The 15,903-nt window shown below is 43.5% G+C and overlaps 1 protein-coding gene across 1 annotated transcript in view; it reads left to right on the top strand.

The window, feature by feature from the left end:
• The window catches only part of LOC126088361 (C-Maf-inducing protein-like), a 938,159-nt gene that overhangs the window by 900,484 nt on the left and 21,772 nt on the right, over positions 1-15,903 (top strand). Inside the window, exon 7 of the mRNA XM_049906499.1 lies at positions 1,316-1,419. Coding sequence (XP_049762456.1) covers positions 1,316-1,419 — 104 coding nt within the window. The remainder of the gene's footprint in view (positions 1-1,315; positions 1,420-15,903) is intronic.

Genomic DNA, 15,903 nt, shown 5'->3' with positions numbered 1-15,903 from the left:
AACCTAGGGGCATCACACACATCCATGCCCGAGGCAGGATTCGAACCTGCGAGCGTAGCAGCAGCGCGGTTTCAGACTGAAGCTCCTAGAACCGCTCGATCACAACGGCCGGCTAACAACGGTTGTGCGGGACCGATATCTGCGTATAACAGCAAGCAGAAACCCTCCACGCGCCGCTACATGTCTACAGCGGCAGTTCCAAATCGCTACAGGAGTGCATGTGTCAACACAAACGAGACGAAATAAGTTCCATGAGCAGGAATTACGTGCCAGAAGACCTCTGAAGGTTGCTCCTCTAAATCGGTTTCTGTGAGAGTCTCCCGTCACAATGGCAAGAAACAAGTCTTCGTGAACTAAGCAGCAGTGGGACACAATCCTTTTTTGTAATGAGGTCCATATCAGTCTGACAATACTGATATTCGTGTATGGAGGCAACAAGGACAGCAATTACACTATAACTGTTTCGTAGAGAGCCACCCTTGTCAAGGCGATTCAGTCACGTTTTGGGGTGGATTCATGTATGGCCGCATGACACCTCTTGTGCTAATACATAGGGTGGGAGAAGGATGACGTGTGAAGTATCGGGACGATATGCTTGCACGCATTGTGGCTCCATTTGGTGTAGATCGTGAAGCGAGATTCACGTTGATGGACTACAGTGCACTCCCATATCGTCACAACGTTGTAACGACTTCCTAGTGGAGCATAGAATCAGTTGAATAAATGGCCTCCATATTCTCCAGAACTCAACTGCATTGAGAACGCATGGGGCGTGGTAAAACGAGCGTTTTACAATCGTCTTGTCGCACCAGAGACTTTACAGGGCATCGTAGAGTCCGCTGTGGAGGAATGGGACAATATCAACAGGCTTATGTGGAGAGTTTATTAAGGAGTATGCCTAACCGCATTCAAAAGTTTCTCCAATTACTAGGAGAGCCAGTTGGTTAATAAACAATGTGATACGCAAATTGACAGTGAGAAGAGACTGTGGTGTTTTTATTGGAATCTTTTGTAAGATTTTGTTTTTTGTTTGTGCTTATCGCGTGGATACATGTTCACCTACCTTATTTTTGTTTTTTTATGACTATCTCTGACAGAACAGAATCAGTTTTGTTTGCTGTTATGTCCAGTATTGACAACAAAGCAATATGCAACATTTATTTTGACCGCTGTAATTTACCTTTTTTTGTTTTCAGCAAGAGTGGACTACCAACCATTTCACTCGAATATGCTCAGCGTCAGTTATACAAAATGTGCATAATACAATGTGTCGTTGAAATGTACGCTCATTAATATACATTTTGTCGTATTACAGGATTTCGGTAAATCTCCACATATGAGGAAGCTCGTACAGGACTACCTCCGCGCGCTGTATTCGCAGAACGCCTGTGAAGATGCCATCAACAGGTTTGTTGCCAGGTAAGTTCTGCACAGACACTTTTCCGGTTCCTGTATTTACTCATACTGGCCAATCATGCTACCACGTCCGTGAATTTACCACGACAAGCACAATCTACTCAAATTAGTGAACAGAATCGGCTATGATGTCCCCAGTTTACGGAATCACAGCCTCGTAAAACTTGCGAGAACTTAGCTTATCTTCGTAGCTCCCTACGACCATTTAAACACATTATTTCCGCAAAGTATTGCTTCAGCTTCTCTGTAGTGTTTTTGAGGAGCGAAACTGTGTATTGGAAGTGGTTTCAACCAATTTTCGAAGAAAAACATTTTGTGTAATGTTGCATCAAGTTAGTTGAATTATTGGAATTGTGGAAGTCTAAAAGTGGCAGTTGGAAAACATATACGAGGGAGAGGTATCTGTCGGTCGATAGCTGATAAACATTGATTAATTTTGGTAACAACGTTCAGTGATGAAATTATGAGTACCAAGGTCCTTAACTTTCATACATGATCTGAACAAAACACATATGCCACTGATGAGACAAATTTTCTTCATCAATTCTGTAAATCTGGTTTGCTGTATCACTCGGAGTTAATTATTTCTCACTGAATCGTCTTCAAAAGAATAATGTACGTAAACTTTCTGGAAGTTCAGCTTCTGCTGTCATATACGCTAAGGTGGCAAAAGTCATAGCATAGTGATATGCACATATATTGAAGGCGGTAGTATCGCGTACAGACGGCGCAGAAGGACAGTGCATCGGCATAGCTGTCATTTGTACTCAGGCGATTCATGTGAAAACGTTTCTGACATGATTATGGCCACAGAACTGGAATTAACAGACTTTTAAAGCGGAGTGGCAGTTGGAGCTACACGCATGGGACCTTCCATTTCGAAAATCGTTAGGGAATTCAGTATTCCGAGATCCGCAATGTCAAGAGTGTGACGAGAAAAAAAATAAATAAAAAATAAAATTCAGGCATTACCTTCCACCACGGACAACACATTGGCTGACGGCCTTCACTTAACGACCGAGAACAATGACGTTTGCGGAGACACAACACTGTGTGAAATAATGGCAGAAGTCAATGTGGGGCGTACGCCGAACGCATCCGTTGTGACAGCGCGGCGAAATTTGGCGTTAATGGCCTATGGCGGTAGACGAACGACCCGAGTGCCTTTGCTAACAGCACAACATCGCCTGCAGCGCCTCTTCTGGGCTCGTGGTTGGATCGGTTGGATCCCAGACGAGTGAAAAACTGTGGCTTAATCAGGTGAGCCACCATTTCAGTTGGTAAAAGTTGATGGTACGGTTGGAATGTGGCGCAGACCACGCGAAGCCATGGACTCAAGTTGTCAACAAGCCACTATGCAAGCTGGTAGTGTGTCCATAATAGTGAGGGCTGTGTTTACCTGGAATTGACTGAGTCCTGTGGTCCAACTGAACCGATGATTCACTGGAAATGGTTATGTTCGGATACTTGGAGACCATCTGCAGCCATTCATGGACGTCATGTTCCCAAACAATGGTGTAATTTTTATGTATGACAGTGCGCATATCACCGGGTCACAGTTGCTTGCGACTGGTTTGAAGAACATTCTGGACAGTTCGAGCGAATGAATGATTTGGCCACTGAGATCTCCCGACATGAATCCCATCGAACATTTATGGGACGTAATCGAAAGGTCAGTTCGTGCACAAAATTCTGCACCGATAACTCTTTCGCAATTATGGACGGCTATAGACGCAGCATGGTTCAATATTTCTGCGGCATTTGTTGAGTCTGTATCACGTCGGGTTGCTGCACTACGCAGGGGGGAAAGAGATCCGACACGATATTAGGAGGTATTCCATGACTTTTGTCACGCCGGCCGGAGTGGCCGAGCGGTTCTAGGCGCTACGGTCGCAGGTTCGAATCCTGCCTCGGACATGGATGTGTGCGATGTCCTTAGGTTAGTTAGGTTTACGTAGTTCTAAGTTCTAGGGGACTGATGACCTCAGAAGTTAAGTCCCATAGTGCTCAGAGCCATTTGAACCATTTGAACTTTTGTCACCTCAATGTAAAGGCGATTCTGTAGTTGTAATTCTAGGCACATTCTTAGTATAAGGGGCGATCGAAATTTTTTCGTTCGGAGGCCGTACAGTCCAGAATCTGTATGCCAATTATGCAAAATTGCCGTGAGTATTGAGGCAATCATGCTATTGACGACCAGATTGAAGATACCCGTTTGGTAAAACACCGTGTGCTGCTGCGCTAAGAAGTCCGTAACACATTCTTCATTCTCCGTTGGATATCTAGCGGCGTTTTTCCTTCGGCAGCCAAGGAGAAAATAACAGCGCATTGGTCGTATTTTGACGCATTTGGCAATAACGTCGCCATAGTTCACATTTCAGCATTTACCGCACTCGGATCAGAAAGACATGAATGCCACACTGATCCGTTGCCTTCCATATCGGTGCTTATATGGGGTCATTTTCTCTGGTGTTTCGGCAGATATTTGCGATTTTGTTTTTGCAATGTTAATTTCGAGTTAGCCGAAACAAATCCTGTTCATCAAGTATTTCATGCGCGCCCAGCGTCGATGGAAAGCTTCGGTTTGTTTCCCTTTACAAACAAAATTATTTTTAAAGTGGAATATTACATGACAGAGCAGCCCAAAATTTATTTAGTGCGATATTCGTTTTACCGATGTATGTTAACCGATATATGTTATCAGGGACCGTAAAACACGAGGAATAACGGGTACTGCAGCAGTCCCGACCCGCGTTGAGTGCTGCCGGCATGCAGAAGCGCTGCTCATTCGCTGCTGGAATACCGGTTATTCCCCGTGCATTACTGTTTATGTTAGTACATATCGGTTAAGCAATCGCACTAGACTAATCTGATAGAGCTCTGTCGAATGGTCATATAAAATTTCGATTTCAAGCTCATTTTTTAAAACAAGAAACAAACCAACGCATTCCGTCGACATGCCGCAAAACAGAAATTGCAAATATCTGCCGAAACGCTGGAGAAAATTCGCCTGACGACTCTTACGAAAGATTCCTTGTATACCCTAATCGGAGTCGCGCTAAGCTGCATGTACGTTGTAACGACGTCCTCAAACGGAAACCTTTTGATCGCCGCGTTATAACATTGTTTCTCAGAAGTTTAGATAGACAGCTACTGTATACAGGGTGTTTCACAGTCCCTACGACAGGGATGACAGATCACGTCATGGGGAACAACTTTTGTTGGAGACAAAATGTTCCCTGATGCTTACCGGTGACGTTAGGCGTCTTTTATAATTGATTGCGCCCCTCAGAGAAGGCAGGACGTAGTCAGTCAGAGGGATTCGTATGCAATGTGTGTTGCCTATAAGCCAGTCATATGTGCTGCGTTAAAGTGGGTAGGCCCAGCTTCTAAAATATATTTCTTCGCTTTGAGACACTCATTCTTAAGGTGTTCGTGTTGAAAATAATTTACTTGGGTAGGTACTACGCAGATGTAGCACGTCTCGTTAGTAGACGCTGCTAGTTCGGTGACAACTCGAAGGTAGTCGTTTAGAAATCATGGTGGTGGAAGAAATGTTCATTGCCACTGTTTAACCAGAAAGGGAAACATAGACGGTAGTGTAAAGCTCCTGATCACAAAGCATTATCCTTAATTAAGTTTCAAACAGTCTTCTCAGTGTACCATTGATGTCGTGTCACATTGTTGATGATGATCTGTCAGTGAGAAGGGGGCGTTAAGCTCAGCGATCCACTTGGCTCTATTCGAGAGCAGTAGATTACGTACCGACAACTGTTTCATCCCACTTCTTCTCTCATCATCATATAACACGAATATGACACCACACTACATACGTCCAGCGTAGCGTACATGAAAAAGTACACTTACGAAATATCTCTCGCACACCTCGATGAAGAGCCATTGCGACTGGAGGAGGTCTGCACGCCAAAAACACCATACGACTCTTTTCGTTTACCAAACATGCTGAATCAAATCAGTCGAGAAGTTCGAGGGTTGTTCAGGAGTGAAATCCCGCAACTGACAGAGATATGGTCTGATCGATGTATGCTGTCTTCTTGGAGGATATATGCCTGACATTGCAGTGCAGCATGCATCAATGCCGAACCAGGCAGATACGATAAAGGACATCCTGTTGTACACCATGAGCTACATTTCAAAATTATTTATTTAGTGCAGGCAACAACAAAAATTAGAGGAAAAATGCATGCAGTCGCAGATTTTTGTAAAATGATAAGAGGGAGTGCCATGAATAACGTACCAAAAATTCTGGTACATGGTGTGTGAGCATGTTGGTGAAAGGGCGTTTGAAGTTCACACTTTTAAAATTTTTTGAAAACATTATCAGCGATCTTTAAAATTAAAATTTAAAAATTTGTCTGTAAACTGAAAAACGAGCAGCGCTCGTGGTGGAGAAAGCCGCCTTTTCCTGAAGAACGCTACAACTGCCATTCAGAATGACTAACAGTCAGTTTTCCCTCTAGAAATGTAGAATTGTGTGTAGAGATTTACGTAGAATCCGTCCATATGTGTCTGTTGCGTTAGTGTTATTAGTAATTCATATCTGTTGCCCATGTAGTGTTAACGAATTTTGTGGAAAATAAATCGTCCACCCCCCGCCGCGGGGCATGTCTGTGCACTGCGTCGTCAGTCATTCATACGGCTAGCTGTAGAACAGCTGGAATAAATTTGTGAAACGCTCTCTTGTCCCTTCTTCGCGTTTTTTGATATAGTGGGGTACATAGACTATGAGGGAGTCATGGCCTGTCTTCCCTTACGGGTCCATCCCCCCCCTCCCCTACCATTCCCCATTCCCCTCCAGACCACCACTTAGATAAGGTACGCACATTTAATATTTGTTCATAACTCACTATCTGGTGCAAAATCTTTATGAAGGTTGTAAATGATGTCGATCTCTGTGGTGCACGACCCGCTGCGTGACATAATCGACAAGATCCGGAAATGTGGCTGACACGTGAGACAAGTGTCATTGCACTTTACACGCAGCTGATACAAAAAATTGTCTGGTGATGGCGTTTACATGTATTTTAAAGAGATGATCATACTTATTCCATTTAGCGTTTTACAGATTTATAACACGAACACACAAGATCTGTGTACCACAGAGATCGACATCATTTATAACCATATAAAGATTTTACATCTGACAGGCACGTCGTTTTATGTAGACGTGTTCAGTCTACAGGGTATGCCACTGCTGAAGAGTTACTCATATATGCCCTAATATGGTCTGGCAAATAAATGCTTTTGAAGTGCAGCTCATGGTGTACAGTAAGGTGTCCTTTACCAAAAACATATTAAAAATGTTGAATACTGGGCAGATGATAATAAGAATAACGGCAAACTAGACTGTACGCAAGATAGACAACTTCCCAAGGATTCGAATGACCGATCTAGATAACTCCTATCACATTTAATGTTGTACCACCGATGTTTCCTCGACTAAGAATGTATCGTAAATGCTTAACCTAAATTTCCAAACATATGAAGTATTTTCCCTATAACATATTCAATCTCGATCTGCGAAATTTGAGGAACAAGGCTTTATTTATGAACAAAGAAATAGATCACAATAATCCATTTGCCAATGAACTTGGGACAGTAAGAATGTCTATGAGAGAGCATAACAAGAATAATACTTCCATTCCTTTGCTCAAAGGTGCACTGTTTTGCATTATGGGCTTCACGTTTACTTCGTAAAAAGTACACTTAGTTCTCATCCTGACTAGACGCTAATGGAAGTGATTCGCCGGAACATGTTTGCTACCTCTAATTTTTAATTTTACCCCAAGAGGGAAGCGAGGTCACGAGTCCAGTTTAACAGTTTAATGGAATATTTCTGCTCATTCATGCTTACTATTGGAAGTCTTTGTTATCTTTTTGATGTCATGGCTGGATGGGAACCACGAGACTACTGGTAGTATCCCCTTTCAAGCCAACATTTTAACAGCACTTATGCGGCCCCCAGTAAGTTGTTTTTGCTTTGTGTTCATGGCATATGCTAAGAAAATACAGCACGCTCCTTATTAACCAGGTTAACGCATGCACGACACTGAATGGATAACTGAACAACACCGACAATACAAAAGACACGTTTTCACCGGAAGCCGCTACGTACTGAATTTACAAAGTGTGCTACCAGAACATGTCACATTTGAAATATCACTATATTCTGCACTACTAACCAGAAACTGACTACTTATTTTCAAAGTCACACTTGTAACACACTGTACTTCGAATCACTTGCTTTCAGTTCACTTTCAGGAAATACTCGTCCATTGTTTCTGTTTTTCATTCATTTTTTTTTTTATCGACAACGGTTCGCATTCTCTGGAGAGTCTAAGCATCGATATAGTCTTATGAATATTGTCATATTTTCTTTTATAACAAACCAACCCATGTCAGTGCCTCGGTGTGCACGGTAACAAGTCTCTCGATCGCCTTGCCTTATCTCCCGTCCTCTGCCGAACATCCTTTGTTCTCTATATCTGCATCCCTTAGCTCAGAGGCGCCCAAGATTTCGGCTCACGGGCCGTGCCCAGGATTGAACGCCAAAGCGCTCAGCCCCGTCGTACATTTCCCCACTGCCACGCCACACTATCTGAGCGCAAGGACTGCGAACGTGCCGCATTTAAATGTCAGTGCAGTCGCACCGCATACGACTTCGTATTAGCTACATTTCACATTTCTGAACATAACAGTTCACAAATAACACAAATTTTCGATAGTATAATTGTATCTGGTACAACCCGTCGGCATATGGACAGACGCAGACAATTTCAGAGTTTCGCACACAAGTCGCCACGTAATAGTGACTTACTTAGTTTCATAAGCTAAAACAGCTCTTTCACATTAATATATCGATAGAAATATTGTAGCACTTTTACATCTTCATTATGGACACTCGGAAATACTACCTGAGGAAAGCAACGTAGACGCCCTGGACAGTTTTAACGTAAAAAGATTTATCATTAAAACTGAAATTACCTTGCATCTCAGTCAGTTATATCTGCATATGCACAGTGGGGCTTTCAACTGAACTGGCAAACGGTCTCTGAAACAGACGTAAGATTGACAGTGTCCTCGAAACCTTTATAAAACTACATTTGTAATTCTTTCAAGGCCACAATGAATTCTTCAAACCTCATTTTTTCTTTAATGCTAGTGAGCCTAGATAACTGGACTGTCTTTTTCAGAATGTGTCTCTTCTACAAAACAATTTTTCTTTTCGAATGCATCCTCATCAAATAGGAAAGAAGTTACATTGCAATGTCTCACTGTGGGCAGTGTGTAATGAAGTAGACTTAAGACGCAAATTCTGCAATCCATTCCAGATGTTCTAATATTCGTTACGGCCCTTCTTTTTCCTTTATAAATTTAACAACAAGTTCGAGGCATGCCACTTGAATTAACCACCATACTTTGCAGTACCATATGAAGTCTCCAAACTCTTCGTTCAGTTCCGTTGAAAACTTTTGCAACTGACAACGGAATAATGCATGCAAAAAATTACTATTTACTATTCATACCACAATTCCAGAATGAGATCTTCACTCTGCAGCGAAGCGTGCGCTATGAAACTTCCTAGCAGATTAAAACTGTGTGCCGGACGGAGACTCGAACTCGGGACCTTTGCCTTTCGCAGGCAAGCGCTCTACCATCCGATCTATCCAAGCTAATCTGCCAGGAAGTTCATATCAGTGCACACTCCACTGCAGAGTCAAAATCTCATTCTCGAAACATCCCCCAGGCTGTGGCTAAGCCACATGTCCGCAATATCCTATCTTCCAGGAGTGCTAGTTCTTCAAGTTCACAGAAGAGTTTCTGTGAAGTTTGGAAGGTAGGAGACTAGGTAATGGCAGAAATGAAGCTGTGAGGACGGATCGTGAGTCGTGCTTGGATAGCTCATATGGTAGAGCACACAGTTTAAATCTGCCAGGAAGTTTCATGCCACAATTTCTTCACATGCTCCGTGCCTGCAAATTTAGCACAAAGTGCTGCTTGATGTTACAGAGCAGTGAATCCCAACAGTCGATCGTTGTAATTTGTTGGTCTTTCTCTGTCAACTATCTTTAAATTGTTTCTGAATGGTACTGTAATGTCGTTTCTTAGCAAATATGCAGTACCCATCGCTTATGAGAATTATGAATTCTCATTCCTCACTTCTGTCATTCCCATTCATTTTAAAGGATTGTGACAATAGATCACTGGACTGCCTCTTTTTGCGCAAACAGCCACTGGGAGCTGTAAACGTACTTCATACCACAAAAAAATAGCGAAGGGCAAACAGCGCTCTTTTTTTATTTTGCTGAAACAGCCAGAAATATGCAATGATTCGGCAAGCCAGATAATTTGCACCCTGGATAATTGGCAGCTTACTGTGTCATGATCCTGTAACGTGGATTCTGCATTAAAGAGGGGATCATTGCTGTAGAATAAGGACGCATACCTTCAGCCATCCCCCCTAAAATCATTTTACCGTCTAACCCGTACCTTGCTTTAAATATACAGAAAAGTAAAATTATACACTTTGCAAAACAAAAAAACGTACAGGTTGATTCTCAAAAAGAAGAAAACAGCAACCAGCCCCTTATAATAATGCTACTTATTCACTGTTGCGATGGATGGCGCTGCAAAAGCGCGCAAACAAAATCTATGGATATAGAGGCCGCCACCTCAGTACGCATCGGTTTGACCGTGACGTCATCCAGCCACTGAGAAGCCGTCCACTGCTTATAAAAGCGGAAGCCTCACCGGTCCACGACAGTCAGTTTTACCCCTGACGAAGATGACGGAGGTAGTCATCGAAAGCTTGGGATTTTATCCAAATTTGACGCGGCAAGTAAACCGAGAACTTTTTATGCGTAGTTTGCATTAGTTTACACTTTTTATTCCCTCTTGGGGTGAAAATTCCTTTCAACAGTTTGCACGAAAATGAAGTGGAATGATCACGTTGCTGCAGTTTTTATCTGGTTGCCTGCTGCTTGTGGCTTCCTTCTGATGAATTTGGTGCGCGTGCCCTTGCTAGTAGGCACACACTACGTACAAAGACATGCTTTGAAGGAAAACAAATGAAGCGTCTGAAATGGACGACACAGCTGAGATGGCCACTTTCCTAAGTTTTACCGCATAGCCAGCGGCATTGGTAGTTTTGAACATGCATTCACTGACAGTGGAAAGTGGGCAAGCGACCACGTTTTTCAACATTACACACTAAACCCAGAAAAACGAGGAGAGATTGCGGAGGAAGAAACTGACGACGCCAGCGCAGCAGGGCATTGAAGCAGCTTTCATCCTGGCTGATGGCACTGAAGAAGCAAAATAAGATGATGATGAAACTGCTGGTAGCGACACTCCTGTAGCTCCAGCCTCTAAAAGAAAGAAGGAAATGTTAATTACTGAGGTAACAGAATGTGAAACTCATACAGGGTGTCTCTACTAACGGTCGTCAGGAACATTTTCTCTGGTGTTTCGGCAGACATTTGCAATTTCATTCCTACAACATGTAGCTGGAGTCGCCTCAAACAAATGCTGATCATCATGTCCGTCATGCGACGCCCAGAGTCGATGGAAAATGTCGGTTTGTTTCCCGTTACAGGCAAAATGACTTTTCAAGTGGAATATTACATGCCCTTTCGACAGAGCGGTCTCTGATTAGTGTAGTGCGATATTCCTTGAACGCTGTGTATTATCGGAAACAGTAAGTGTATTACCGGAAATGCTCCAACATCGACAACAGCGCCGTAGGCCGCACTGACAGCTACTGAAGAAGCGCGGCTCGGTCGCTGCTGGAACACTGATTATTTTTGGTGTTTTCCTGTTCCTGTTAATACACATCCATAAAAGCAATATCGCACTAGACTATTTGGGGCCGCTCTATCGAATGGGCACATAAAAATCCATTGCAAAATTCATTTTGTTTGCAATCGGAAACAAGCAGACTCCGTCGAAGCTGGGCGTCGTATGAAAGACTTGAATAGGATCTGTTTGGGCTTGACTCCAATTACAAGTTGCAAAAACGAAATTACAAATATCTGGCGACCCACAGAAGAGAGACCTGGTAAAATTTGCCGATAGCAATAGACATTTTTGTGTGCTGCTTGATGTGAATACGTCTGATTATGTTGAAAAGTTTGATTTGTTGTGGAATCATGGAACATATTTTGTGTTAAGACATAATGACCTTTCTAGAGTGCCGGCCGAAGTGGCCGTGCGGTTAAAGGCGCTGCAGTCTGGAACCGCAAGACCGCTACGGTCGCAGGTTCGAATCCTGCCTCGGGCATGGATGTTTGTGATGTCCTTAGGTTAGTTAGGTTTAACTAGTTCTAAGTTCTAGGGGACTAATGACCTCAGCAGTTGAGTCCCATAGTGCTCAGAGCCACCTTTCTAGACTCCGAGAAGCTCATCTGCAGAAACCAGCACGGTTTTAGGAAACAGCGGTCATGCGAGACACAGCTGGCCCTCTTTGTGCATGATATTACAACAGGCTCTAGATACCGGCTCCCAGGTTGATGCCATATTTCTCGACTTTCGAAAGGCGTTCGACTCAGTTCCGCACTGTCGCTTGCTACAAAAAGTGCGCGCTTACGGTCTATCCAATGACATATGCCGTTGGATAGAAAATTTTCTAAGCAGTTTTTAGCAGTATGTCGCCCTGAACGGGGTAACTTCAACAGAAACAACTTCAGGTGTGCCCCAGGGCAGCGTAATAGGTCCTCTGCTTTTTACGATTTACATAAACGATCCTGTTGATGGTATTGACGGCGGCCTTAGACTGTTTGCCGATGATGCTGTAGTCTACAGGAAAGCAGTATCACACGAAAGTTGTGAACAAATGAATGAGGATTTGCAGAAAATAAATGCGTGGTGTAATGACTGGCAGTTATCTCCGCGTATAACAAGGCGAAAATCCCCATTAATTATGAGTACAAAATAAATGATCAGTCTTTGGAAGCGGTAACATCAGTCGAGTATCTGGGTGTGACTATTCGAAATGATCTCAAATGGAATGATCAGATTACACAAGTAACGGGTAAGGTGAACTCTAGATTGCGGTTTATTGGTAGAATCCTGAAGCGATGCAGTACTTCAATAAAGGAAATAGTTTACAATACGTTAGTTCGTCCAGTCTTAGAGTATTGTTCGTCTGTGTGGGACCCTTACCAGTTGGGTCTGATTCAAGAGATTGAGAAGGTCCAAAGAAGAGCGGCAAGATTGATGACTGGTACATTTAGCCATCGCGAGAGCGTTACAAATCTCATAGAAAGTTTGAAGTGGGACACACTTGCAGACTGACGGCGCGCTAAACAGAAGGGGCTGCTCACTAAATTCCGAAATCCAATTTTCACCGAGGATGTAGAGCATATATTATTACCACAAACGTTCAAATCGCGTAATGACCATCATTCAAAGATAAGGGAAATAAGAGCTCGTACTGAGGCGTTCAGACAGTCGTTTTTCCCTCGCGCGATCCGCGAGTGGAACAGAGGGGGAGGGGGATATGACTTTGGCGCGAATTGGGCCCTCAGCCACACACCACTTGGTTGCTATTGCTAGCGGAGTATATATGTAGATGTAGATGAAAAATTGTACAGTCACTATCGATAAATAATTTTTGAAAGAAAAAAAAAAGAAAAGCATCGTAGGTAAGGCAGGTGGCAAGCTTCGGTTCATTTATAAGATACTGGGAAAATGCAGTCACTGTAGAAAGGAAACTGCTTAAAATACACTCGTATGACCTGCATTACAATACTGCTCGAGTGTGTGCGACCCATACCAGATAAGACCAACAGGGGATTTTGAGCGTATTCAAAGAAGCGCAGTACGAATGGCCACAGGTTCGAAAAAAAAAAGTCCTGCTTTCGTGTCGAGGTCCGGCACACAGCTCTGATCTGACAGGAGTTTCACATCAGAGCACACTTCGCTACGGAGTGCAAAATTCGATCACACCACTGGTTTGCATAAGCAGTGGGAGAGTGTCACAGAGATTCTGAAGAAACTGAACTAGCAGATGCTTGAAGACAAATGCAAACTATCCCGAGAAAGCATGCCTACAAAGTTTCAAGAACCAGCTTTAAATGAGGAATCTAGGAATACCCTACAACCCCATACATTCCGCTCCCGAAGGGACCGTAAAGACAAAATTGGACTAAATTTAGCACGCACAGAGGGGCATTTAGCAGTCATCATTCCCGCGCTCCATAAGCGATTGGAACGGGAGGAAACCTTGACATTTGGTACCACGCTTACTACCCTTTGCCGAGCACTTAAGTGGTGTGCAGACTGTGCATGTAGATGTAAAGAAAGTCTTCCGTGGTCTCTTACAGCTACTGGATACTACAATTACTTTTTGTGTTCTTCATGACTGGCTGTAGAGCCGAAGTGTATGCTAAATATTTAGATTCAAACCGACGACTATAGAAAACATAGCATCAGCCTGGCATATAGCTTCTACATAATTATGTTTGAATTACGATGTAACCTTAGCTAACGGGAACAGAAACGCTCACATACGTAGCGACCCCAAGTGGCGCTTTGCGGTATCCACCACGCTCCGTTTCGGCAGGGAAGTGGCTTCCGCCTGATAGTCGCCTGGAGGCACTGAAGGCTGGGAGGCACTGAGGCGTTGAGGAAAGAGGAAAACCTGCCCGCTTCTTGTCGACTGGCGTCTTCGCTTCGGTGGCCGTGCGCACAGAACACATCTAAGAGCAAACTAGTGTCTGACGCCTACGTTTGAGATAGCTGGGGACGACTTACTCGAGGAAGTCTCTTTCGGCACAAAGCGGCTGCCCTTTCGAGGTTGCCCAATTCGAGAGTCGCATTTGACTCGTATGAAGTATACATTTCTCGTCCAAACCTGAACTGATACTTCCTTCAATAACCTGGCATACACAGGGATTGTCAACCCCTGGAGCAGAACAGTAGCAGAGAAAATTTTAGCGAAGAAACTTTACAATTTCATAGAAACCCAACTGAAAATATTCAATATGCATTACCATTAAAGTTCTCCTCTGGAAAAGTTTGAAGCTGTAATAAACGAAATTAAGCATATCGTGAAGAAATTGGTTCAGACGAAATTTTATTTAAAAAACTCTTCTCTGCTTCAGATTAAAAGGGAAAGCGCTTATCTTAACCATGATGGTAACTCCTACAGCCGGGACCTAGCTGTGAATTCCATGTCCGATGGCTTTTCACGGATTGTAATAAAATATTTTTCTCGTTTTACATATAATGAACCCTTTGAGTGCAAGGTCTCAAACGGACAATGATGTTTACGGCATTCGACGCCTCACATATTGTCTGCCATGCAACCAAAATACTGGTTGCTAATGGCAACAGGGGGCTGTACTGGAGGTACCCAATGGTGAGCACAGCATGAGGCTACAGAGAGCAGTTGAACTGCTTAGTCGGCGAGTAACACTCAATAGTGCTAGAGTGCTCGTGGTTTTGATACAGTGCAGAGCAATCGCAACGATAAACAAAGCAAACATTGCATTATATCTACAACAGTTGCCGGAGTTGACATTTGGTCAGAAAAGGGCCCAAGGAATTTCGCAAAGTGAGAAAGATGTGGCAGATCAAATATTAGCGTTTCTGCAAGATGAATCAGTGGAATATGTAGTGTCGTATAAACTCGACTGTGCGGGCAATGTGCATGAGGAGCACAATGATGACGATACATGCTTAACAAGTGGAAGTGATACTGAAACAGGTCACTATCATAGTGACCTATTAGGTAATGCACATCAAACTGCGCACAACCTAATCTGTGTGATCAAAAGTATCCGGACACCTGGCTGAAAATGACTTACAAGTTTGTGACGCCCTCAATCCGCAATGCTGGAATTCAATATGGTGTTGGCTCACCCTCGCCCTTAGCCTTGATGACAACTTCCACTCTCGCAGGCATACGCTCAACCAGGTGCTGGAAGGTTTCTTGGGAAATGGCAGCACATTCTTCATGGAGTGCTGCACTGAGGAGAGATATCGATGTCGGTCGGTGAAGCCTGGCACGAAGTCGGCGTTCCAACATCCCAAAGGTGTTCTATAGGATTCAGGTCAGGATTCTGTGCAGGCCATTCCATTATGGGCTGCTATTGTCGTGTAACCACTCCGCCACAGGCCGTGCATTATGAACAGGTGCTCGATCATGTTGAAAGATGCAATCGCCATCCTCGAATTTCTCTTCAACAGTGGGAATCAAGAAGGTGCTTAAAACATCAATGTAGGCCTGTGCTCTGCCACAGAACAACGAACTAATCTCATAGATGCCAATCTGTTCTAGAAACCTGAAATGCACTCTATGCTCAAACATACTGAACAGAATGACCTGCTCCATGCCTACCACCGTGAATTTCGAAAAAATCCCTCCTGTGAAACCCAATTCAAGCTTTTCTCACATGGCACTGTGAAGGCCATAGGTCAAGGCAGCCTTGTGGATGCAACATTTCTTGATTTTGAATTGGTGCC

This window comes from Schistocerca cancellata, chromosome 6 (assembly GCF_023864275.1).
Source record: "Schistocerca cancellata isolate TAMUIC-IGC-003103 chromosome 6, iqSchCanc2.1, whole genome shotgun sequence".
Lineage (NCBI taxonomy): Eukaryota > Metazoa > Arthropoda > Insecta > Orthoptera > Acrididae > Schistocerca > Schistocerca cancellata.
Note: the sequence above shows the minus strand (reverse complement) of the source record. Positions and strands in the feature narration are given on the sequence as shown.